Source organism: Moschus berezovskii, chromosome 20, assembly GCF_049115385.1.
Source record: "Moschus berezovskii isolate FMDL1 chromosome 20, NW_MosBer_1.0, whole genome shotgun sequence".
In the NCBI taxonomy this organism is placed as follows: Eukaryota; Metazoa; Chordata; class Mammalia; order Artiodactyla; family Moschidae; genus Moschus; species Moschus berezovskii.
In genome coordinates this window covers 37,253,723-37,277,453 of record NC_142479.1, presented here as the reverse complement: position 1 = coordinate 37,277,453, position 23,731 = coordinate 37,253,723, and the positions used below count along the sequence as shown (strand labels likewise).

The 23,731-nt window shown below is 44.9% G+C and overlaps 3 protein-coding genes across 10 annotated transcripts in view; 1 reads left to right on the top strand and 2 right to left on the bottom strand.

The window, feature by feature from the left end:
- Positions 1-23,731, bottom strand: part of KIAA0753 (KIAA0753 ortholog) — a 65,631-nt gene that overhangs the window by 35,753 nt on the left and 6,147 nt on the right. For 3 of the 8 annotated variants that reach the window (XR_008682978.2, XR_008682979.2, XM_055404173.2), the window contains exons 1-7: positions 16,657-17,443; positions 15,599-15,761; positions 8,782-9,406; positions 6,857-6,963; positions 4,844-4,906; positions 4,217-4,432; positions 2,129-2,339 (exon numbers count right to left, since the gene is read on the bottom strand). Coding sequence is in view for 6 of the 8 variants with exons in the window: in XM_055404173.2 (XP_055260148.2) it covers positions 2,129-2,339; positions 4,217-4,432; positions 4,844-4,906; positions 6,857-6,963; positions 8,782-9,406; positions 15,599-15,691 (1,315 nt within the window). In the remaining 2 variants the exon portion in view is untranslated. Of the gene's footprint in view, positions 1-2,128; positions 2,340-4,216; positions 4,433-4,843; positions 4,907-6,856; positions 6,964-8,781; positions 9,407-15,598; positions 15,762-16,656; positions 17,444-21,140; positions 21,558-21,896; positions 23,520-23,731 lie in introns of those variants that run through there. The other 5 variants (XM_055404168.2, XM_055404172.2, XM_055404171.2 and 2 more) reach the window with 4 other exon arrangements.
- Positions 17,481-21,123, bottom strand: LOC129541921 (uncharacterized). The gene has a single exon (XM_055404167.2). The coding sequence runs from the start codon at positions 20,820-20,822 to the stop codon at positions 17,499-17,501; it is 3,324 nt and encodes a 1,107-aa protein (XP_055260142.2). The 5' UTR covers positions 20,823-21,123; the 3' UTR covers positions 17,481-17,498.
- Positions 21,594-23,700, top strand: TXNDC17 (thioredoxin domain containing 17). The gene is made up of 4 exons (XM_055404176.2): positions 21,594-21,738; positions 22,303-22,384; positions 22,805-22,880; positions 23,513-23,700. The coding sequence occupies exons 1-4, from the start codon at positions 21,594-21,596 to the stop codon at positions 23,579-23,581; spliced, it is 372 nt and encodes a 123-aa protein (XP_055260151.1). The 3' UTR covers positions 23,582-23,700.

The window sequence follows — 23,731 nt, the reverse complement described above, 5'->3', positions numbered from 1 at the left end:
ATGTCTACTCTTTGTGACCCCATGGACTGTAGCCTGCCAGGCTCCTTTGTCCATGGGATTTCCTAGGCAACAATACTGGAGTGGGCTGCTATTTCCTTTTCCAGGAAAAGCCTCTTAAACAAGATCCAAAAACAATCTTAAAAAAAAAAAAAAAACTATATAGGAAACAATCGCTACATTGGAATTCAGTGAAATTAAGAATTCTGGGCATCAAAAAACACTACAGCAACATTTAAAAGCAAGCTGCATCTTATTTCTAAGAGAATATTTATAACACAGGTAATTGGGAAAGGGCCCATATGCAGCATACTCCTACAAAGAACTCGATAAATCAATAAAGAAAAGAGAAAGGAAAAAAGGAACAGAAAATAAGAAAGAGAGAGGGAGGCAGAGGGAGGACTGGGAAAGAGACTTGAACTGGCACTTCACAAAAGACATGTAAATGGCCAATAAATAAACGAAAAAGTACTCACCATAAATCATCCAGCAAATGTAAACTAAAACCACAATGACAGCCTTACACACCAACCAGGTGGCTAAAATTTTTAAAACTAATAACAAGTGCTGTCAAGGATGTATAGCAACTATTCTCATAGGTGACTGGTTGGAATATAAAAGATAAAACTACTTTGAAAAAAATCCTTATCACAGCTGAACAAATACATACCCTGATGACCTAACAATAATACTCCCGGGAATAAACCCAACAGAAATACACACACACATGTACCAAGAGACATATATAAAAACAAACAATCACAGTAGTTCTCCTTATAACCACTCCAAACTGGGAAAACCCAATGACTGTACATTCCACTTCAAAAAGAAAACTGTTGTTGCTTAGTTGCTCTGCTGTGTCCGACTATTGGCAAACCTTTGGGATTTTTCAGGCAAGAATACTGGAGTGGGTGCCATTTCCTCCTCTAGGGGAACTTCCCAAACCAGGGATCAAACCCACATCTCCTGTGTCTCCTGCATTGCAGGCAGGCTCTTTACCCGATGAACCATCGTATATTCTACTTCAACTAAAACAAGGGAAATCATCTTATTGGATTTGTCCATACACTGATATAATGGCACATTAAAAATTTCAATATTAAAATTTTTAAAACTACTTTAAAGTACTATCAGTATAGACAGTTTAACTATGAAGAAAAAAAAGAGGATAAGAAAATCTCTCAGCAAAACAGGAACAGAAGAAAATTTCCTTAACTTCATATGCAGATTTGCCAAAACTCAAGAGTCAGCATCATATGTCAAAATGAATTCCCTTTATACTGGGAAAGGGGGGGGCCTGCAAAAGTTAAGCATCTTAAGAGAAAATATTTATGATATATGTAAACCAGAAAAGGATGAAGATCCAAAATACATAAAGAACTTCTGAAGCAAAGACAGGACCCAGCAGGGAGATGGCAAACGATATGAACAGACAAATCACAGAAGAGGAAGAAATAAACAAGGCCAAGGAAAATGTGAAAGAAAGATCTTCCTCACCAGCAATCAGGGAAATATAATACAAAACAATGAGATATTCAATAACATTTTCCACCAAGAGACTGGACATTTTTTATATTTCATTAAATAAAGTACTTGGCAAGGATATGGGGAAATATATACTGATGGTCAGTGCTAGTTGAAAACATAACTGTACACCCATTTTCAAGGGCAAGTTGGCAGTGTCTATTTTAAATGGGCAAACCACATAAGCTTGCAGTTCTACTTATTGGAACAACAAGAATTCATTTATTACCTATGTAAAAAAAAATCCATACATATCAACCAAGTATGTGTTTGTGTGTATATGTATACACAGCTATCATTAAAATGTAAATAAACAAACTCAGAAGAGAAAGTAGGGTTCTAACTGCCAGCTCTGTAGGAATCTACTTTGGTTAGCCCAAATGCAGGAAAAGGGAATTTTACTTTCTTCACCCTCCCTCCTCTATGGAAATACTCCAGCCTCAAGCCTAAAGTAGCATCCTGGCTGCTGTTCACTTATCCTAGTTCAAGTGCACTTACTGTTGACCAGGCTTATAAATCCTGACTTTTCCCTCAATATGGCAACTGTTACAGCCCAGACAATGTCAAGGAACAAAGTATCTTACAGTAAACACTTTAGGACACATACCAGCAAGGAGCTTCTTTGCCACTGAAGGTCGTCTTGTTTCCTGTGGAAATATCTCCTTTGCTACAAAGGTCTTCCTCTCACTCTTCGGGGATGTGTTTCGCCATCTCTCTAAGGCCCTTTGGCTACCAATGGGAAATCTGCTCCGAATTTCACTGAAACATTTCTTTGCCTTTTTTGGAGACAGTTTCTTTTCCAGGAGAGATTCCAAAGCCTGCCATGAAATAGTCGATCATTCTCTTAGTTTGTCTCACAAAAGTCTGACTGTTGATCACAAAATGGAAACTGGGGACCCTGGAAAAATGTGTTATTAAATGGCCATCTCTAATCGTTACTGAACCATCACTTACTTTTAAAACTTGGTTATTTAGGACATCCAGTTAATAAAAGTAATTCTGCATGTTCTTTTACATGTTTAGCTCATGAAAACCAATATAAAAAAAGGTATTCAAATTCTAAAATTAAGGATCCCCGTTTAAAAACTAACCACAGTCTTCAGAATATAATCCAATATAATTTACTTCATTAGTTTTCAATGAAAACTTCATAAACTTAAATAATCCTTTAAGTGGGCACACAAACTATAATGTACATCTTCATAAACTAAAGGAAACTTAGCATGTTCATGGCTCTGATCACCACAATGGGGGAGATCTGTCCCCGCCAGCTCCCTTTCCTAAGAGAGACATGTGCTCTAACAAGCACCCACTCACTCATCACCAGGCAGCAAGGGCCCAGTCTCCCATGGTCAGGACATGGTAACAAAAACCGAACACAGCCAGGAACACTTAGTTCAGATGACAGTAAGTAATAAGAACATAAACTGTGGGATAGTGTAGTACACCATCAAAAAGAATAAATTTCTTGTGCTACTGAATATTTTCAAATGTAGGAGAGATAAAGGGTATATTTAAGAAACATTATGTTAAGGTTCTCTTGCCCAAAATTTGGGATAGAAACTGTATCTCTTGAGATCCTTTCTAGAATGATCAAGCTATGTTCTTCAAATAAAATTGTTTGGCCAATAAATGTTTCTAATGGATAAGTTTAAAAAACACCACATAACTTGATATGCTACCTAAAGGGCTCCCTTTGACAGTAACATTCCTGATAGTGATTCCATATACATAAATGTAAGCATTGTAAATCACAAAAATATTTGCTGGATAATTGAAAAAGGTAGAAGGGGTCTTAAAGATCACCAAGGGCTAGCTAATGGTAGAAATGGTCTGTCATTTGGTCTAGACGTCTTCCCACTACAGCACACTTCCCTATAGCTAACAGCTTACTATTATATATCTCACACTAACATAAAGGCTTTTTTTTTTAATCTGTGGATGAAAATGTGTGGTACAGTGGAAATAACAGTGGCATGGGAGTTCAAAGACAGGTGTTTGATTCCCAGCCTTCAAGAGAAGTGTCTGTGTCATGTATCTGAGCTTTGCTTTTTTTTTTTTTTATATATAAAATAGTAATAACACCAACTGCAAATCACAGCAATACAGTAAGGCAGCATTCTCTGAACTTGAGAGAACTATCAAGATTTAAGGACAGACTGGGTTTGCTGTCTTCATCACCAATAAAAACTAAGAACACTCACTATCCATTCCTGACTAGTACATGCCAGGTGGCATTTCCAGACGTCTCTAGCCATAGCACAAGACTTCAGGCTCACTTCCATACATTTTTGTGCTTCTTTTCAAAAATCTATCTAGATTGCACACTGATATGCTAACCTAACTACTAAACAGTGTTATACTGTTTTCCTTTTATATGCTAATACATTCTTTATTAAATGGCATGGTCATGGAATGGAATATTCTGCTTAATTAATGGCCTGGTTACGAGTTGTTTCATGTTCTAGACTTAAGACACCATTTCTCAAAGAAGTAAAATACGATATTGACTAGACTGTAAAAACGATGAAATTAAAATGAAGTGCTCATTCTGCTCTCTGCAAAGCTTGACTTCACTAGGTACCAGATGAGTCTTGTGTTCTCCATGAACCTCAATGAAATCAGGCCGTGGTGAACATAACTTCCCCGCTTAGGAATAATGCACTTTAAATACAAATCGTGATCAATTTTATACCTCGATCTGTTGCAGGATATCTATCACCACATCAGGGACAGAAGACTCGGCCTCCAGCTTGGCAGAACAGAGAGAGAGCTGACGGATAAGACTGCCCAGCTCCTTGCACCAAGTAGGAACAGGGTACTCCCCTCCGGCAGTGAACTGAGTGACAAACGTCTGTAAGGCCCGAATTGCTCCTCGATGGGCAGCAGCCAGCCTGGACACTGCCCATGACTGGTAGTAAATGAGATGCAAGAGTTACTTCAATACTCAGAACGTCTAAATGTTAACCCAACCCTTAACAAACATTTACAGTCAATCTTCCACGTAAGAACAACTTTCATTGTGAAAACTTTTTCATAGTAAAGGGAACTGTAAAGTTTAAAGGTTTCCTAATGACAAAGTGTTTTCCCTCTCATGCTCAATTTCTTATACCAGTTGCAACAACAAACAATCTATTTTGAGAACCTGTTTCTTGGAAGGTGACCCTCAAAGTCAGGATATTTAAGACACTCACTCCCTAACAACTTTCTACAAGTGTTGATGATAAATATCAGTGCAGAGAACCCACATGTAATACCAGCAAAGCACTGGAAATGTAGTTTATAAATAATAAGAATTAACCATAATTAAATTGCATCATACCTTCTTAGTGTGTTTAATCTTATGTGGACTCAATTTATCCAATTCTTCCTGGATTTCTTTAACCTGGTTCATAAAGGAGGGGAAAAATGAAAATCTTTGTACCTTTCCACTCATCTTTTTTGTAGAAAAGGATGCATCTTATCTTGTCCAAACATAACCACTATTGATTCAAGTCACTTGAAAATGAGAACAGACTCTTCATTCAAGCACCCCCACAGCAGCTACTGGTTTCCAGTTTGAGATGGTGACTACAGCACAGGTTTCCCTTCCATCCCCTGATCCCCACTGTAAGAGAAATTTAACATAAAGAAGGTGACTCTGGAAAGGCAAGAGGCCACATCAGGAAGTTTTCAGTGCCGTGCTGCCAAAGAATTCAGCTTTTGGACTTCCCTGATGGTCCAGAGGTTAAGAACCCACCTGCTGCTGCAGGGTTCGATCCCTGGTCCTGGAAGATCCCACATGCTGTGGGGCAACAAAGCCCATGCACCACAACTCCTGAACCTGTGCTCCAAGAGTCCAGGAGCTGCAACTACTGAAGCCCACGTGCCCTAGAGCCCATGCTCTGCAACATGAGACGCCACGGCACTAAGAAGTCTGTGCGCTGAGACTAGAGAGTAGGCCCCGCTCACCGCATAGAGAAGCTGGTGTGCAGCAACGAAGATCCAGTACAACCGAAAAGAAAACAATTAATCAATTATAAAGAAAGAAGCCAGCTTTCACCCTCTTAGTTACAGAGAGCCAATCACACCTTTCAAGAAGAGCTCTGACAGGCTAAGATTCGTGTTTCAGAACAATCCCTATAACAGCAGTGTAGAGTAAGGACGAAAATAGAAGCCAACAAGAGTAAGAACAAAATCTTACTCAGGCATTATCTTTAAATCAAAGAGCCCAGTTTGGGGTTCAAGCAAGAAAGCTAACATGTGACCTAAGTGACCAGAAATAAGTTCAATGCTTACTAACAAGTAAGACATTAAAATTGAAAAAGTGAAGTCGCTTAGTCATGTCCGACTCTGCAACCCCATGGACTGTAGCCCGCCAGGCTCCTCTGTCCATAGGATTTTCCAGGCAAGAATACTGGAATGGGTTGCCATTTTCTTCTTCAATTAAAGTTGAAACAAACATTTTTAAACATCTACGCATAATGTAAATAATATAAATGCCTATTCATCAGCCACTACATGTATCCTGGACAGAGAAGATTGGCATGCTGCCATCCACAGTGTCGCAAAGAGTCGGACACGACTGAGCAACTGAACAATGACAAAACATATCCTGAGTGACATTTAACATATTCTTCAGTCTTTACGATTTAGTAAAGACAACTGAACTATCTACTATGTGGTGGTGGTGGTTTAGTCACCAAGTCGTGTCCGACTCTTGCGACCCCATGGACTGTAGCCTGCCAGGCTCCTCTGTCCATGGGATTTTCCAGGCAAGAATACTGGAGTGGATTGCCATTTCCTTCTCCAGGGGATCTTCCCAACCCAGGAATCGAACCCAGGTCTCCCACACTGCAAGCAGATTCTTGACCAGCTGAGCCACCAGGGAAGCCCATCTACTATGTACTAAGCTTCTAATATACAATAAACATGGAATGGATGGGAAACTAACAAACTTCCTTTCCTCTAAGACTACAAGGTGCGTTACTGGGGACCAAGGATTTCAGGGTAACCGATCCACTTAAACTTGTCTACAAAAATATGTGCTGTATAAGCACTTTTTTCCTGGGAAAAGGACACACAGCTTTCAGCAGATCCTCATGTGTCTGTGACTCCCCCAAAAGCAGAGAAAAACAAACAAAACAGTATTTAAAGAGTTTGGCTGTATACAAACAGACACATAAAGACAGAGGACGGAAAGAGGAAGAACTGTTTGTCCACATATTCAGGAAACTTAAACACACAAACACATCAGAATCCATGTAGGATACGCTGGTGCTGATATTTCTGGCACAAAAGGAAAGCACGGATTCCCTGGGAAGCCCACCCCACCCTCGTCCCTGCGCCTCCACACCTGTTGCTGGAGGACATAGAGCGTACGGGCAGAACGGACCGCCTGCTCCTGTCTCCTGACCCGGATCCTCCGCTCCTCATCAGGATCCAAAGCTTCTTCCACGCGATCTGAAAATATTTTTCCCCCCAAAGTGGATTATAAACCATATATAAAAGCTGATTAAAAACTTCAATGGCTCACAGAGATAATGAGGTTAAAGATCTGTAGTTTTACTAAGAAAAAACATGAGGCTGTCGTAACAAAAAATTTGTTTTCATCAGCCAAGAAACTAGCAGTGAGCAAGGGGGCCTGTGTACTTGACTCCGAGATGGAAGAGGCAGGAAGGTGTTAATCAAATCCAAATGCCCCGGAATGCCTAGCCCACTGTTATTCAGTTATTATTTTTAAGCTATTTATATTGAACCCAAATCTATAATGCTTTCCATTAAAAAAAATAATTTATTGACTTGTTTTTATATATAGCAAGATTTCTTTTACACTTTCTTATCCTGAACCCAGAAGAGGAAACCTTTCTCTAACATATTAAGATAGCAAAGGCTAAAATTATTTGCCAGATCCTTCGTCTATTTGTCAGGAAGCAGACCCTCATACACAATGCTGCTCCGTATTTTCAAATGATTAGTTCAAAGAAATTGTTTCTGGAAGACTATCTGAGCAGCTCCGCTCTAAGGCCACCGATATAAGGGCCCATCAGTAGGGTGGCATATGCCTCGTGGCTTTGCTTCCCCCCACCTCACCCCAGGAGCATGGTTTCTACCACACTGTTCCATGGGGTCATGCTACAGACCACCACTGAGCAAAGTTAGGAGAAATGAGCCAAAACACTTCTGTTACTGTGATGTAGGAATCTTTTTGACTTGCTCATATTACACAACATATTCTATGAAGACCCACTAGAGAAATCTTCCAATCTCTGTATCTGGCATAATTTTCTCCTTGTGCAATTATTTTTTTCTTTGTAAATTCTGTAATTGATCACATTTGCCTCTTCAGCAGACTCTGTGGAAGCTTAGAAACAAATCTTTTGCCCATTCCTAATAAGTCTTATTTTGTGCTTTCCTTGTTTCTTCCCCATGCCAAAATACCCTCATTTACATATTTCTATTTTGTTCAATCTGTTTCTGTACCGTACCTTAAATTCATTATGTAACGTGCATATGCATACATTACTTAACTTTAAAATGCAAAAGATCATCATAGACTCTACTATCCTGGAACAGTAGCTCCTTTTGATGCCAACTCCCTGTGCCTTGCAGTCTGAAAGCTAGGCTTGACTCCCCTACTTCTCAGCTATAGTAACCCCAAATTTTCCATGTGCAACCAATCCTCTACTCTCCAGGAAAATACAAGGGCGTAGAGAACGCTGAAAGATTGTAGAAAAACAGTATGAGAGGATACATACCTTCCTTTCTACCCCACAGTCAGATGTCTCATACATATGAGCTACATATCTGTAGCTCCCTATCACTGCAGTGTTCTCATCTAAACATTGACCTACTTAGAACTGTTTTTATCCAGAATATACATGTTTTATATAATGTTCTTTTCTGAACAAATTAAAAATAACTTTTCCAGAAGGACTTCTGGATACAGAAGCAAAACATTATAGGATAATTTGTACTCAGGTGCTAGAAGACAGCAGGTACTGTGATTACTAGGTGGGCACCTCAGTCATTCAACTTACCTAGCACAGCCTAAGGAAAAGGGGCTGTTCCAGGTGCCTCTGCTGGAAAGAGATGCTAGGGCAAACTCTTCAGAAAAACAGACTAGTCAAACTCAAAATTCACCTGTCTTGTCATGAATGCTCATTCTAGTGACAGAAGGACAGAAAGGGAAGTGATGAAGGACAGGGGTCCTGAAGAATGTACTCGGCCTCTACCCTCTTGGAGCAATTTTTCCAAAGTCAAGAGTCCAGTCTGTCTCACCTCTTTTAGCTACTTCTTCAATTTTACGGATACAACTGCTCAATTCTTTCTGGAGTCGCTGAACTTCCAGGAGGCATTTGTGTTCACATAGGCTTTTGTGGTCATCTATCCTGGAATGTGGCTGAAGGCCTGGATCACGTGTGGGTGGAGAATTTGGCACAGGCAGACCCGACTGTCCTGGATGACATGTGTACAGGTATACCCTGGCGCCTGAGCTGGAAATCTCTACTTTGGACGGCTGGTGGCTGCCATGACAGGCTTCCCGACTCCTTGATTCCTCTCTTTCCACCCCAAGGTCAGACGTTTTATGCTGAGAGTGTCCACAGTTCCGAAAGACATGGGGTTGACTTCTGAGGTGATGCTCTTTTCTGTGTTCTTCAAACTGTCTGCGTTTTACATCTCTTTTGGCCAGATGAACCGCATAGCTAAGTTTCTCTTCTGATACAACAGAAAATGAAACAGGGCTGCTCAGTCCAGGACCATCTCTAAAACCCGAATCTCTACAGTGGTAAGACTCGCTGTATGAGTGCTTCAGTTTCTCAATTTTAATTCCATGTGGGCAAGAGTATTGGGTTGCCAAGTTGCTTGAATGTGTAGGAACATTCCTATTAAACTGCAGCTGGTTCTTTAAAAAATAAATAAATAAAAGCAAGCACCCATTAGGAAAATACTATATTGCATAGCTGACATATGTCTACAATCAAGTTTCTAACATTTCACCCACACTATTATTAGTGCTTACGAGGTATTTATTTTCCTGTTGCACTGAAAGAACTGGCCACTCTCACACCCTTGAAATGATCACATACGCCTGGTTCTATCCTACAATCATCTGCTGCTGCTGCTGCTAAGTCACTTTAGTCGTGTCTGACTCTGTGCGACCCCATGGACTGTAGCCCACCAGGCTCCTCTGTCCATAGGATTCTCCAGGCAAGAATATTGGAGTAGGTTGCCATTTCCTACTCCAGCACATCTTCCCGACCCAGGGATCAAACCTGCACTTCCTGCACCTATACCACCCTTCAAAAGAGGAGAAAGTTCATGAGAAAGTACAAATGCACTTGATCATCTGTGCAAAAAGAAACACAGGGAGATCCCAACCCGGGGGTCAAACCCGTGTCTCTTCTGTCTCCTGCATTGGCAGGCGGGTTCTTTACCACTGGTACCACCTGGGAAGCTCTTAGAAATCATTGAGTCCCCTGTATTATCCTTCTGGTTACTAGTAGAATACTATGATCCTCCTCACAAAGTCAACCCAGAAAGCTTCAGGCAAAACCAGTAAGTTCCTCAACTCCCCAGTGGTAGACTTCTGCCCTGTGTCAAAATGTCAGGTTCCAGTTAGTGACCAACACAGTTCATCACAAGTGTCCCTGAAAATTGCCCAGATTCATACCACCCAGAATCTAAGCCAGTGAAATACTTCTCAGTCTTCCTGGGACTTTTTATCTGGCAGTTGGAACACATCTTTTATCCTGCACCTAAGTGCATCTTGCTCTAAATAGTCCATTTACACCTCTTCATGCAGGTTTAAGTTTTTGTAGGTTATTATCATGATAGATGGGGCTTCCCTGGTGGCTCAGGGGTAAAGAATCCACCTGCGATGCAGGTTCAGTCCTTGTGTCAGGAAGACCCCTGGAGAAGGAAAAGGCAACCTACTCCACTATTCTTGCCTGGGAAATCCATGCAGAGGAGCCTGGCAGGCTATAGTCCATGGGGTCGCAAAAGAGTCAGACACAGCTTAGCGACTAAACATCATCATCATCATCATAGACACAGGTTTTGTTTTTCACTTCATAAACATAGGCATGCTTCCATCTTCCCACAAGTTTTATTATTTTTCATAGTTGCATTTTTCAAAATCTGATGAATGGCCTTTTCATGCTTATCCTAACTATAATCTTATTATTAAAGATTGAGATTGTTCCAGGTTTTCCAATAATAGAATTATTAGTTCAATTAATATTCCCATGCATTTAGTTGTTTTTCTCTTTGCAAATTATTTCCCGAGGATAAATTATCTGTTCTGGGATTACTATGTCAAAGGGAGCAAATCGTTCTGTGGCTTTGGACTTGTCCATGTCTGTGGCAGGTCATCAGCCTTGGAAGATTCTGCCAGCAAGCTTGGCAAGGCCTGTAGGAATATGTCATGTCCGTGGAGAGAGCCTCCCCAACTGTCTCAGTGCACACGATAATGTGTTTATATAATCATGTACATGAAGAGTCAGTTTAAAATAAACCCAGTGCGAGAAAACTGAAGGAAAGAATTTTAGGGAAACGAAGTAGAGATTATGAGAGAGAGGGAAAAAAAAAGTTATCATCTGGAAAGTGCACAGAATGAGGAACAGGACTTGAACTTGTGGCCTTATGAGAGAAATCTTCCCCCCAGAGTAAAAAAGGCCTAAAATACCTAGGGGATTTGATATACGTACTAAAGTAAATAAATAAAGAGTGAATTCCTATTTAACCTGGGTATAGAGAAAGGCTTTGGAGAAGGCAATGGCAAGCCACTCCAGTACTCTTGCCTAGAAAATCCCATGGATGGAGAAGCCTGGTAGGCTGCAGTCCGTGGGGTCGCTAAGGGTCGGACACGACTGAGCGACTTCACTTTCACTTTCACACATTGGAGAAGGAAATGGCAACCCACTCCAGTGTTCTTGCCTGGAGAATCCCAGGGACGGGGGAGCCTGGTGGGCTTCCGTCTATGGGGTCACACAGAGTCGGACACGACTGAAGTGACTCAGCAGCAGCAGCAGCAGAGAAAGGCTTTCCAACCATAACTGAAAAGCCACATGCAATAAAAGAGTGATACATTTTATTACTTCAAGTGAAAATTTTAAAAACAACTTGTTTTTTATGGTTAAAAAAGAACACCATCTGGAAAGAACTGGAAAAATATCTGCAAATACAAAGGGCTCCCATATATAAAGAAATCTTAAAAGTTGAGGTGAAAAAAAGATCAAAATTCAGTAGAAAATGGTAAAAACACATGGACAATTAACAACAACAAAAAAAGATAGAAATATGACTCTTAAATGCATGAAATGTTGGTCAGGCTCATAAAAACACTAATTGAAAATACACCGAGACAGCAGTAGAGCAGCAAAATTAAGAGACACAACAACACAAGCTGCTGGCAAGGCTGTGGGAAGACAGGTCTGCTCACAGGGTACTGGTGGGAGTACAGGTCCCAGGGACGGGACTCTGGCAACAGTGAACAAAACCACACATGCATTTGCCTTCTGACCTAGCAGTCTCACTTCCAGAAATATATTCTGAAGATATACCCCCAACAATACATGTACACAAGGTATACATGTGTTGTTTGCAACTACAAAGCAAATGAAACTGATCTAAATGCCCATGTGAAACCATGCCTCAGTCTATGGTACACCCACGCAGAGGAGTACCATGAAGATGTAAAGAAGAATGAGGAAGACGTGCAAGAACCCATGTGTAGGGATTTCTCAGGTATACTGGTCAGTGCAAAGAACACGTGCAAAAAAGAATATCTATAATACGTGCATGCATGCGTGCTCAGTCATGTCCAGCTTTTTGCAACCCCATGGACCACAGCCCACCAGGCTCCTCTGTCCATGGGATTTTCCAGGTAAGAACACTGGAATGGGTTACAATTTCCTTCTCCAGGGCATCTTCCTGACCCAGGAATTGAACTCACGCCTCCTGTGCCTCCTGCATTGGCAGGCTATTCCACCCTTCAAAAGAGGGGAGAAATAGTTACATGCAGCTGATCATTTGTGCAAAAAGAAACACAGGAAAGAAAAATCAAATAATAATAAGATAAAGTATCTACAGGGGATGGGGAGGAATTGGGTGGAAAGGACAGAGGGAATGGCTGGGGGGGCGGGGGTGGTAATATTTCACTGAATGTTCTTTTCTGCACAGATTTGTCTGGAATCATGTTAATGTTTCACACACACCGGAGAGAAAGGAAGGAAGAGAAGAGGGGAGAAAGGGAAAGAGATAATAAACAAAATTCAGAAGGATGAAGGAAAACACTAGAAATGAATACTAACAGAAACCAATGAAGCAAATTGAAGTTCAAAAGACTAACACAACCACACTAAAAAGTGAGGGTTTAAAAAAAAAAAAAATCAACCCAATCAACTTTTGAACACAGCATTTGGACTATCTGCCCTCATGCTAAAGACAACAAGTTCTCTAAACAAATACTGAACTCTAATCTGTAGTGTTCTTTTTCTTTGCAGAGCCATGGGTCGCAATTTTCAAACAGTTTTGTACATTCTAGGATTAAGCAAACAAGTACACACACTGTGGGTAACTGGAAACTGGTTTCACACTCTTGAATATGGGAGTGTTGAGATGGGAAGTGTTGGACTGGACTGGAGATACCTATGTGCACTCAGAGGGTTTTAATATAGACAGATAGGCAGACAGACACAGAGAAAGGAGGGAAAGAAGGGAGTAAGAGAGAAAGAGGGGAAGGAAGGAGGAGGGGATGCAGATGTGAGTGCAGAGCTGCGTATGACTTGTGTTCAGGCACATGAGTGTACACAGCTATTTCCCATCTCTGTCCTCGGGGACAGCATAGGACAAAACACTGACATCCAAGACCAATGAGCATATCCAGAACCTAGACACTGACCTCTAAAATCCATTCACCACCAAAGGGATGAAGGCTCCTTTCAAGAACGGCTGGGAAGGGGCAAAATACGCTGAGCCTGGCATATCTTTTTATACCAAAAAGTGGTCAAAGATTGATGGCAACGTGAAAAGGACACTGCAATCAGTGAAGTGACTCTCACTTCACTGACCAAGTCAGAGACCGTTTGAGTATCATATTGAATTAAGTAAAATGCTAAAAGTATCCTCTGATATAAATAAATCACCACTTGTCAACTGTCATTATAAAAAACTGATTCAGGCAAAAGTCATCAATGAATGCTAAAAGCAAATGAAGTCTCGGAAGTAAAAGGATATTAACATGGTCTCAAAAACAGAAACTTCCAATTACAAAAGGTAAAAGAATAACTTTATGATGGAAAACTTGGCAGACACCACCTTAACTAAACAATGAAAGTGAACATGGTCAGTAATGGGAATAAATCGATCTATATACCTCCTGATGTGATGCACTGAAAAGAACTCGGCATCACTTCAGTGGCTGTCCCACTGCGGGTGCACAACCTGAATGCAACTATGAGAAAATTTCAGACAAACCCAAATTGAGAGGAAATCCTCAAATAACAGGTCTGCATTTTTCAAAAATGTCAATGTCATGAAATACAGACTCAAAAATCATTCAGATTAAAGGAAACTGAAGAAACGCAACAAAACTCATGATTTTGGATTTTCTTTCACTATTAAGGACATTATTGAAAAAACTAACAAAATCTCAGTGAAGTCTGCAGATGACACGATAGCATCATTTTATGCTAATTTCCTGATTTTGATCACTATAACATGATTATACAAGCACAAGTACTTAGGGGCAAAAGGGTATCATGTCCTTAACTTAATCAGTTCAGAAAACAACTGCATGTGTTTGTGTGTGTGCATGTGTATGTGTGCGAAGCGAGACAGAGAGAAAAGAAAAAGGAAGGAGGGAGGGGAGAAAGGAAAAGGGGACATGTAATAAAAAGTTAATATCCAGGAAATCTGGGAGAAGAATATCCAGGAACACTGTGTACCATTCTTGCAACTTTTCTGTCAGTCTGAAATTAAGTCAAAATTTTATCTGACATATTACTACACACCCACCAAAATAGTTACAATTAAAAAACACCACCAAATGCTGGCAAAGATGTGGAGCAGCTGGAGCTCTCATTCATTACTGGTAGGAACATAAAATGATACATACTGCTTTGGGGAAGTCTGTTGGTTCATTAAAAAACTAAACATACACCTACTCTATGAGCCAGTAATTTTACTCCCAGGTATTTACCCAAGAGAAATGAAAATATGTTTGCAAAAAGATTTGTGTAAGAATGTAGCAGCTTCACTCACAATGGCTTAAACTAGACACAGCCCAGGTGTCCATCAATTAGGGAATGAATAAACAGTGGCATGGAACAGGACTCAGTATTAAAAAAGTAACTACTGATACATGCAACAAGGCAGATCAATCTCAGAAACATTATACCCAGTGAGAGAAGCCTCGCACCAAAGAGTACATAGTGTATGATTCTGGGTACATGAAGTTCTAGAACACAGAAACTAATCTGTGGTGAAAACAAATCAGAATAGTGGTTGCCTGTTAAGGGTGGGCAGCAGGACTGACTAGGAAGGGGCACAAGGAAACATTCTGGGGTAATGGAAATGACCAGTATCTGAGATATGACTTATACGTATGTGTACACACTGGTCAAAACTTAGCAAATATAATAAGATGTATACATTTCAATGTAGTTGTTGAAGATGCAAAATATACATCAAAAGTAAAGAAAACAGTATACAAAGAAAGAATTCTAGTGTATGATATGCACCCACAAGTACTTAGGGTACTCACATCTGCAATTTATTTTGATATGGATCCAAAAGTAAGATAGATTGATGAATGGATTCTAGAAACATGGACTGAAGGACAGATATATTCACTGTAAAATGCAGCTTGCTGTATGTGTGAGGATTTTCATTAATACAAAAAGACATTTAGAGGACAAGTGGGTGAAGCTGAAAGCAGACGTTATTAGAGAATAATGAAGGAATTATTTTTTTCCATTTTCTTAGGTGTGATAATGCTTAAATCTAAAAGGTGATTTAAAACGTGTTCATTGTCCTTTTCTCTTTGTCTGAAACGTTTCGTAACAAAAATTGGAAAAGAAAAAAACAAAACTACCTGGGACTGAATATTCCTGGGGTCACTCCTCCCATCGAGTTGGACAGCAGATGCTAGATGAACACAGGTTGAGGCTGGTCTGCCTGGTCCCATGGTGTCAGACAGTGTAGACGGACAGTGAAAGCTCAGTTATCGGCCAACAGTTTTCCCCTAAAATCATTGCCTGACATAAAAGAAAGTACTTTTAGACCAACCTTTTCAAGCAAAGTGATAGAATAAGTAAAACACAATGCTATGCTCACGTAAGAATATTGTAGTAGTCCACAGCAACCTCACACTACAGAGCAAATGCTTAGACAGGTATATGACGGTTTCTTTCATATATTAAAGCAACTACACTGTTGGAAGTCTACCTTCCACAAGAATAGGGGACACACTAGCCTAATGACATGGGCTTTCCTCGTGGCTCAGTGGTAAAGAATCTGCCTGCCAATGCAGAAGATGCAGGAACTGTACTTTCAATTCCTGAGTCCAGAAGATCCAATGGAGAAGGAAATGGCAACCTACTCTGGTATTCTTGCCTGGGAAATCCCACGAACAGAGGGACCTGGCAGGCTACAATCCATAGGGTTGCAAAGAGCCCCAGACATGACTGAGCAACTAAACAACAACTAGCCTAAAGACTACTTCTTGAGTCCTTTTCATTCCATATTTCACATCTCAAGGCTCACCAATAAAAAACAGAGCTCTTCTATGGTAAACAAGTACTTTCCAGCAAGATGTTTTATGGATACACAGCCTACATTAATAAATTCTAACTACCAATCAAAAAAGCAGTACAATTCACTCTTCTAAGTAGCTCAAAAGGATCTAACTCTGAGTGACTCTAAATAAACCGGCGGCATCAGAATACCTAGACAGATGCCAGAAACGGCCAGGAACTAGCGCAATGACCTCTGTACCTCTTCAGGCTCACCCTAACTCCCCCCAACCCTGCAGCTGTCTAAAGACAGCAAAGTGTTTTGTAAACCACATAGGAGGGCCTCTCCCTCTTCTGAACGCCTCCTTATAGACACCACGCCCCCTGTACTCACCCACTTGCTTGTGTTGTTATTTACCTGTTTCACAGGTATCTGTCTCAGCTTCCCAGCTACACAAGGTTCCTTGAGGGGAAGGGCCTTGTCGTGTGCTTCTCTGAGATTTCCCCCAACACAGTGTTTTGAGCATGGTAGACAATTCAACTCAACATTTGTCGAATTAAGCAATTTTCCATAAGTTGACCAGCATTAAAGGTATGGGGAAAGCTTGTCCTCTTAAAGAATTCAATAGGAACTCAACTGGGAAACTCAGGATTTCCCAAACTTTTGAATAAAGCCAAGGATTGTAGACTGGATTTGCTTAAAGACTGATACACGGGTAAGAATATAAAGATTCCTTGTTTCTAAGGCTGTAGAGATATGATCAAAAGCGAAGAAGGGAGGAGGAACACGAGTGAGGCCATCCCAACTGGCCTGATGTCAACACAGTTCGGGGGCTGGAGCCGCAAGAGGACGGAGCATGCAGAGTCGAGCTCGCGGCAGCTGGGACTTTTATGAGGTCAGCACTCCCTGGCTGGATGCCGAAGGTCTATGGGTCCATTCTCCAACAGGAAAAAACTAGGTGATCCCACAGTTCCAGAATACCTCAAGTGAAGCTACACACACACACAAACACATACACACACAAAGTCCAGGGACACCGACCCCAAACCATTCCCCCATACAAAGTTATCATACAAAGGAGAGGACATCCCTCTCCTTGCAACCTGTCCCTTTCCCACTGCACCAGGAAACCTTCCGATTTGCCATCCCGTATGCAGTGAGGTGTCTCCTCAAAGCCTCTCTCCTCCATCCCAAAAGACAAATCTCTCCCCAACCTGTTCCCTCTCCAAGAGCCCCAGGATCCCCCAATGCCATCCCTACTAGTGGAACGCCCCCCTCAATCTGTCCTCCCCCTCAAAACTGTCTCCCAAATTGTTTTCCCCCGCCCTGACAAGAGACTCTCCTCCACCCTGTCTCCTCCCACCCTGACGTGCGTGATCTCTGACGAGGCCGATGCCTGTCTCCTCCTGTGACACTGGAGGCACCTCCTCAGCTTCATTCTCCCCCACAGCCGCACCTGTTCTGGACACTCCTGGCATGTTCTCATAGTCCAGTTCTTCCCCTGCTGACCTCAGGCACCTCCATAACCTGGTCCCGTGCCCACAGGTGTAAGACACCCCCACCGGCTGGCTCCTCCCGGCCAGCCCCAGGACATTTCTACCTCCAATCTCCCCTGTGGGGGGAGCCCTGGGGCCCTCTGTGAACTGTCTCCTCACCCCTGTGAGGTCAGAGACAGCTGCCCTGGGTTCTTCTCCTGCAGGCCCAGTCACCCACACCACCGCAGGCCTGGGTCCTGCCATGGGAACTCCTACAGCTGCAAGCACCCCCAAAGACAGAGGCACCCTCGCAGTCTCAGGGACTGCTCCATCAGCTCTCCTCCATGGGTCTGCAACACCTTCAGAGCCAGGCTCCCCGCCCACAAGTCCTGCAGCCCTGGGCACCTCAGTCACAGGTCTCCTTCCCCATACACCTGAGTCATTCCCAGAGATAACATCACCCACCAGTGGCCCAGGGGCCCCAGCAGCTGTGGGCACCCCCACCGTCAGGGAAATGCTGGCAGCTGCCACCGGCACCTCAGCAGTCTGTCTGCTTCCTGATAAGCTTGAGAAACGCCCAGAGAGCATCTCCTCCCCCACAAGCCCGGGCAGCCCCATGGCCACACATGCTCCCCCAGACTGTCTCCCTCCCGCCAAGCCTGAGATGCCCCCAGGCCCCATCTCTTCACTCATGGGCTCAGGCACTCTGGCAGTGGTGGGCATCCCCATTCTGGTGGGATCCACGGCTTCCATGGGCCCCCACACTGTCTCTCTCTCCCCACACAAGCCTGAGACACCTCCAGAACCAGCCACCTCCTGCACAGGCCGAGGCGCCCTGAGAGCCATGGGCACTCCAGCGTCTACAGACACCCCTGCAGTCAGAGAAACTCCTACCGTCTGTCTCCTCCCTGGCAAGTGCAAGAAATCTCCGGGGCCAGTCTCCACCCCCAGGGTACCACACACCCCAGGAGCCCGGGGCAGCTCAGCAGCCATGGACACCCTGGCACTCTGTCTCCTTCCCCACGAGCCAGCATCCTCCCCCGCCAACCACAGCTCCTGGGGAGCCATGGGTACCCCTGAAGCCATGGGTCTCCCGGCAGGATGAACCCCTGCCCACAGGTTCCAGTCCTCCCTGGAGCTGCCTTCCTGACCCACAGAGTCAGACACCCACACAGCAGCAGGCACCCTGGCAGCTTCACTCCCAGAACTTAGCGCACGTGGAGCTAGGGCACACCTGCAGCTGGACACCCCAGCTGTCTCTGGCACCCTCCCGAGCTCTGACAGCCCTACAGCCTGTCTTCTCAGGCAGAAACAGGAAGCATCCCCACAGCCAGTCTCTTGACACACAGACCCAGGACCTCCTACAGCAGCGGGCACAACAGCCTCCTGCTCCCCCAGAGCCTGCCTCCTTTCCAGGAGACCCAAGACATTCCCACTGTAGGTCTCCTCTCTGACCACGGCCGGCACTGCCTCAGTCAGAGGCACCCCCAGAGCCTGCTGTCTAGACCACGGGCCCGGGACGCAGCAGCAGCTGGTCTGCACTCCTCTGGTCCCCGATAATCCCACCGCCTGGGACACCCCCAATGGCTGCTGTGTTTCCCACAGACCCAGGACACACCCACAGCCTGTCTCTGTCCCGGGAGCCCAAGGTACCCCTATAGCCTGTCCTATACCCCAGTGGCCTGGAACACTGCCAGGGCCTGCCTCCTGCTCCTCGGGACCACACACTGCCCAGCCTGCAGTCTGGGCAGCTTCCCAGGACCCTGAGTTGCCCCCAGAGCCTGTCTCTGCCCACCTGGCCTGTCCCCTTTCCCTGAAGCACGGGTCACCCCCACATCTCACTCCCTCTTCAGTCGCACAAGGCACCTCTACAGGCTGTCTGGTGCCCCACAGGCCAGGAAGAGTCCCGGGGCCTGTCTCCCCAACAGCTCGTCTCCTCCGCCACATGGCTGGGGCACCCACAGAGGGGGTGTCCCCTTGGGCCGCTCTGTGCACAGCTGCGGTCTGCCCTCTCTCCCACAAGCCTGGGATGTGCCCACAGATCACCTCCTGTGCCAGAGCCCCAGGCACCTGTGCTGCCCGCTGTCTCCCCCAAGGATCCGGAGCCCCTCCACAGCAGTGCTCTCCCGCCACAGCTCTGGGTACTTCCACAGCCTCAGGCCACCCCGTGGCCCCAGGCACCCCCAGAGTCAGTCCTTTTACTGAAGAACTGGGGGCAACCCCACAGCCAATCCCCTCCAAGGGCCCAGGCACCCCCACAGCTTGTCGCCTCCCAGGCAGGTATGGGGCAATCCCGGAACTTGCCTCCAGAGTCCCAGGCACAGTCACAGGTGGCATCCTCACAGCCTGGCCCTGCCCACAGCAGCCCATGGCCCTCTCACAGCCTGCCCCTGGGCCCGGAGGTATGGATAGTCCCCGGCCCCGGGGGTCTGCCCCCGCCTGTCCTTTCACCCAAGGTCCGGTGAGCCCTTCACGGCTGGTCTCTACCCACGAGGCCCGGCCAGGAACCCCCCTTTCAACCGGCCCCTCTCCTGCGGGCACAGGATGAAGCTCGACTCTGCTTCGTTGCCCACCTCCTGAAGCTGCCCTCATAGCCCGCACCTTCAACCACAGTTCCAGAACGCTCTCATGCCCCACGAATCCCGGACGACCTTTTCTCTCACAGCCCCAGTAAACCGTCTGCTCCTCCCTAGTGCCAGTCACCCACACAGAGCCGACAGGCCCCACCACCTGCGGTTCCCTCACAGACCCGTTTACCCACACGGTCCCACGGTCTCGTGCAGCCTCCATCGAGACTGCAGCGTCAGGTGTTCCCGCAGCCTCGTTCTCCCCCGAGGCCTGGGCTCTTTCCGCTGCTTGTCTTCTCCCCCATGGCCGCCGACGGTTCGGCAGCCTGTCCGCACTCACGCAGCGCGTCTCCCGCACGGAGGACCTCGCCCGGCGCCTAGCTCCACGGCCTCGGAACATCCCTGCACCCCATCTCTTCCCCCACGGCCGCCGGGCTCCGCGTCCGGACCGGCTGGGTCCCACGCATAGGCCCGGTCTCTCCGCCGCGAGCTCGCGCACGCTCGGCCCGGGCAAGGGTCCTTGACCAGCCGCCCCAGTCATCGCTCCAGGATGACTCCCGCCTTCCCAACGCAGCCCCGGGGCACTTTCTGTCTCAGCACCAGCACCGAGGGCGGCCCCACACACGCTCTCACACACGCTCTCACACACTCAGCTCCAGCCCTCGAAGCCTTCTTCCTTCCCAGCCCCCTACTCCCGCCCAATCCCTGACGCCCGCCCCCAACTAAAGCCCCGGCTGAAGAAAACGTAACTAGTGCCGACAAGCGGCAGGATCCGCCCCGGGTCAAAGTCTCCTCTCCCTCAGATCCCTGACTCCTAACGCAGCTTCCCAGAATCCCCCCAGCTCTAGCTGGAGCCCACCTGGCCTGGGGAGCGGCGCGGCTACCAGGAAGCCGGCAGGGGGTGGGTCGAGACTAGGCCCCGCTTCTGGCTGCTGGCCCAGTCGCCATGGCAACAGGCGCAGGGCAACTTGGGAGCCGTTAAGGCTCCGGAGTCACCAAGGGGCTCAGGGACTGCGCCGCGGCAGCTTTTGCACTCATTGCATATGGGGCTGGAACCGGGACCAGACTGGGGCGGAAGCCGGGGTTTCGGGATGCCACCGGCGCAGAAAAACCTGACAAGCCAGAGCAGACAGACTGTACGGAGGAGTTTTGGCCCTCAGAGGCTTCCATAGCACCGCAGAGCCGGGCCGGCTCCCCAGGCCCCGGCCTACCCCCGCCCATTCAGAAGCTGCTTCGCCCCACCCCGAACGGAGCCCCGCCCCGCAGTGGCGGAACCCGAGACAGCTCTAGCGTTCCGAGGCACGCTTTCCCGATGGCCAGCTACGAAGAGGTGAGCGTGTCTGGCTACGAGGAGTTCATGCAGGTGGTGGAGCAGCACAGTGACAAGACCATTTTCGCCTACTTTTCTGGTTCTAAGGACGCCGAAGGGAAAAGCTGGTGCCCCGACTGCGTGCAGGGTGAGGCCAGGATTCGGGAGGCAGCTGCCCAGAGGAAGTGGCTGGAAGACCGAGGTTATAGACGGTGGGGGAGAGGAAGCGGAGGGAGTCTTGCTCCCGGAGTCCCGCAGGGCGATTTGAGCTTTCCTCTTGTCTTTTCCTACCCTGTTCCGACTCACCTCAATATATTAAGACCTTCCCGCTCCACCAAAAGTGCTCTTCTAATCATTCGATCCAGGTAATCTTGGAATCTAGTCCTTTAAACTTTTCACTTCCCCAGTATGACTAGTGTCTGCAGGACACGTGAGATGGTCTCCTTTCCGTAATTCAGCAAAGATTTTTGTCTTTGATTGTGCTGGGCGCAGTGGCCTGGGGACAAATCAGGACTGAGAGTCGGACTTTACTCTTAGAGGATTTCTGGTTTCTCAAATCAGAAAAACACCTAACTTGTGTTAACCTCAGTTAACTGCACGGTAGTCTAAGTACTTACCAAGACTGAGGGGAAGGGAGAGGGACGCTGTTTGTCAGCACCTGATTGTAGAGTTGGTGTGTAATTACTTTCATTTTTATCCACTTTTTAAAAAGCTGAACCAGTCGTACGAGAGGGGCTGAAGCATGTTGGTGAAGGATGTGTGTTCATCTACTGCCAAGTAGGAGAAAAACCTTAGTAAGTGGCAATGGGTACTCTATTTCTCAGACACGCACTAGACTTTTGCAAAAAGGCGAGAAGGGCCTTTGTGATTCAGCTTCTGAGTTCTAAGGTTCAGTCATGGATAAGTCAAGCAAGTAAAAGATATTAAATACAAATTAAAATTTTGAATGTTCAGCCATTTGTATTAGGTAAGGGCAATTCAATAATTTGGCCTGATGTTAGTTCAGAACTTAATTGTCTTTACATTTATTTTATATCTTATATTCACTTAAATGAAATTTTGCACAGGAGAACAGGTCATAGACCTCAAGGTTTTTTAAATGTTTACAACAAAAATGATTACTAAAGGCTAAAAGTGGTAATGTATCAAATATCAAGCAGACTTTAAGAAACCAAGTAAATGTTTTTCATGATCACTTTCTCTTTTTGAAATAGTTGGAAAGATCCAAATAATGACTTCAGGAGAAACCTGAAATTAACTGCAGTGCCTACACTACTTAAGTATGGAACAGTGAGTATCCTTCTTTAACTGTTTTGGAGATACAGCTCACCTTATCAAAACTCTTCACTTGTTCTGGATTCAGATTTGAAAAGATCTTGACGTTTCATCCCAAACATCATACTGCTCTCCACAGTGCATTCAAAACAGACAACTTGGCCATTCATCCCTATGACCAATCCCAATAACATATTAATAATGCAAATATTGGGTGTTTTTCGTGCCTTTTAAAAGCCACTCTTATTTTAAAATTCTGTAAGCACTGCTGAAGAAAGCTGATTCACATATAATTCCTTAAAACAGCGGCATCAATAGTTGTTTTCAACTTAATTCATAATCCTGGAGGAAATGAAAGGCACCTCCTCTAGTCATGGCCCTGGGATCCTCAATTAGAGTTAAGGGGAAGGGGTGAAATTGGGCTTGCTGTCTCCTGTTTTAGTCCACCGAACCAAGTATTTTAATGATTCACCTTAAGGTAAATATCTTTAACTATTTCATAAAACTTGTTACAACTAGTTGATAGTTTCTGTATGGCATAATTTCTCTGTTCCAAGACTTGTGTCATTCAAAGCATAACAACTCATTCCCTTCCTAATAACATTTTTGTAACCATGGGTTAAGATATGACTGTTCTTCTCTTACAGCCTCAAAAACTGGTAGAATCTGAGTGTCTTCAGGCCAACCTTGTGGAGATGTTGTTTTCTGAAGATTAAGATTTGCTGATGGCAAATTGTGTCTATTTCCTGATTTGCTCTACTATAAAAGAAACTGTATGCCTGCTTTGAATTCATGTTAACAATAAGTAAATTAATAAAGGATGATGTAAAAGAAATTGGTATATATCTAAACAATAGAGTGCTATT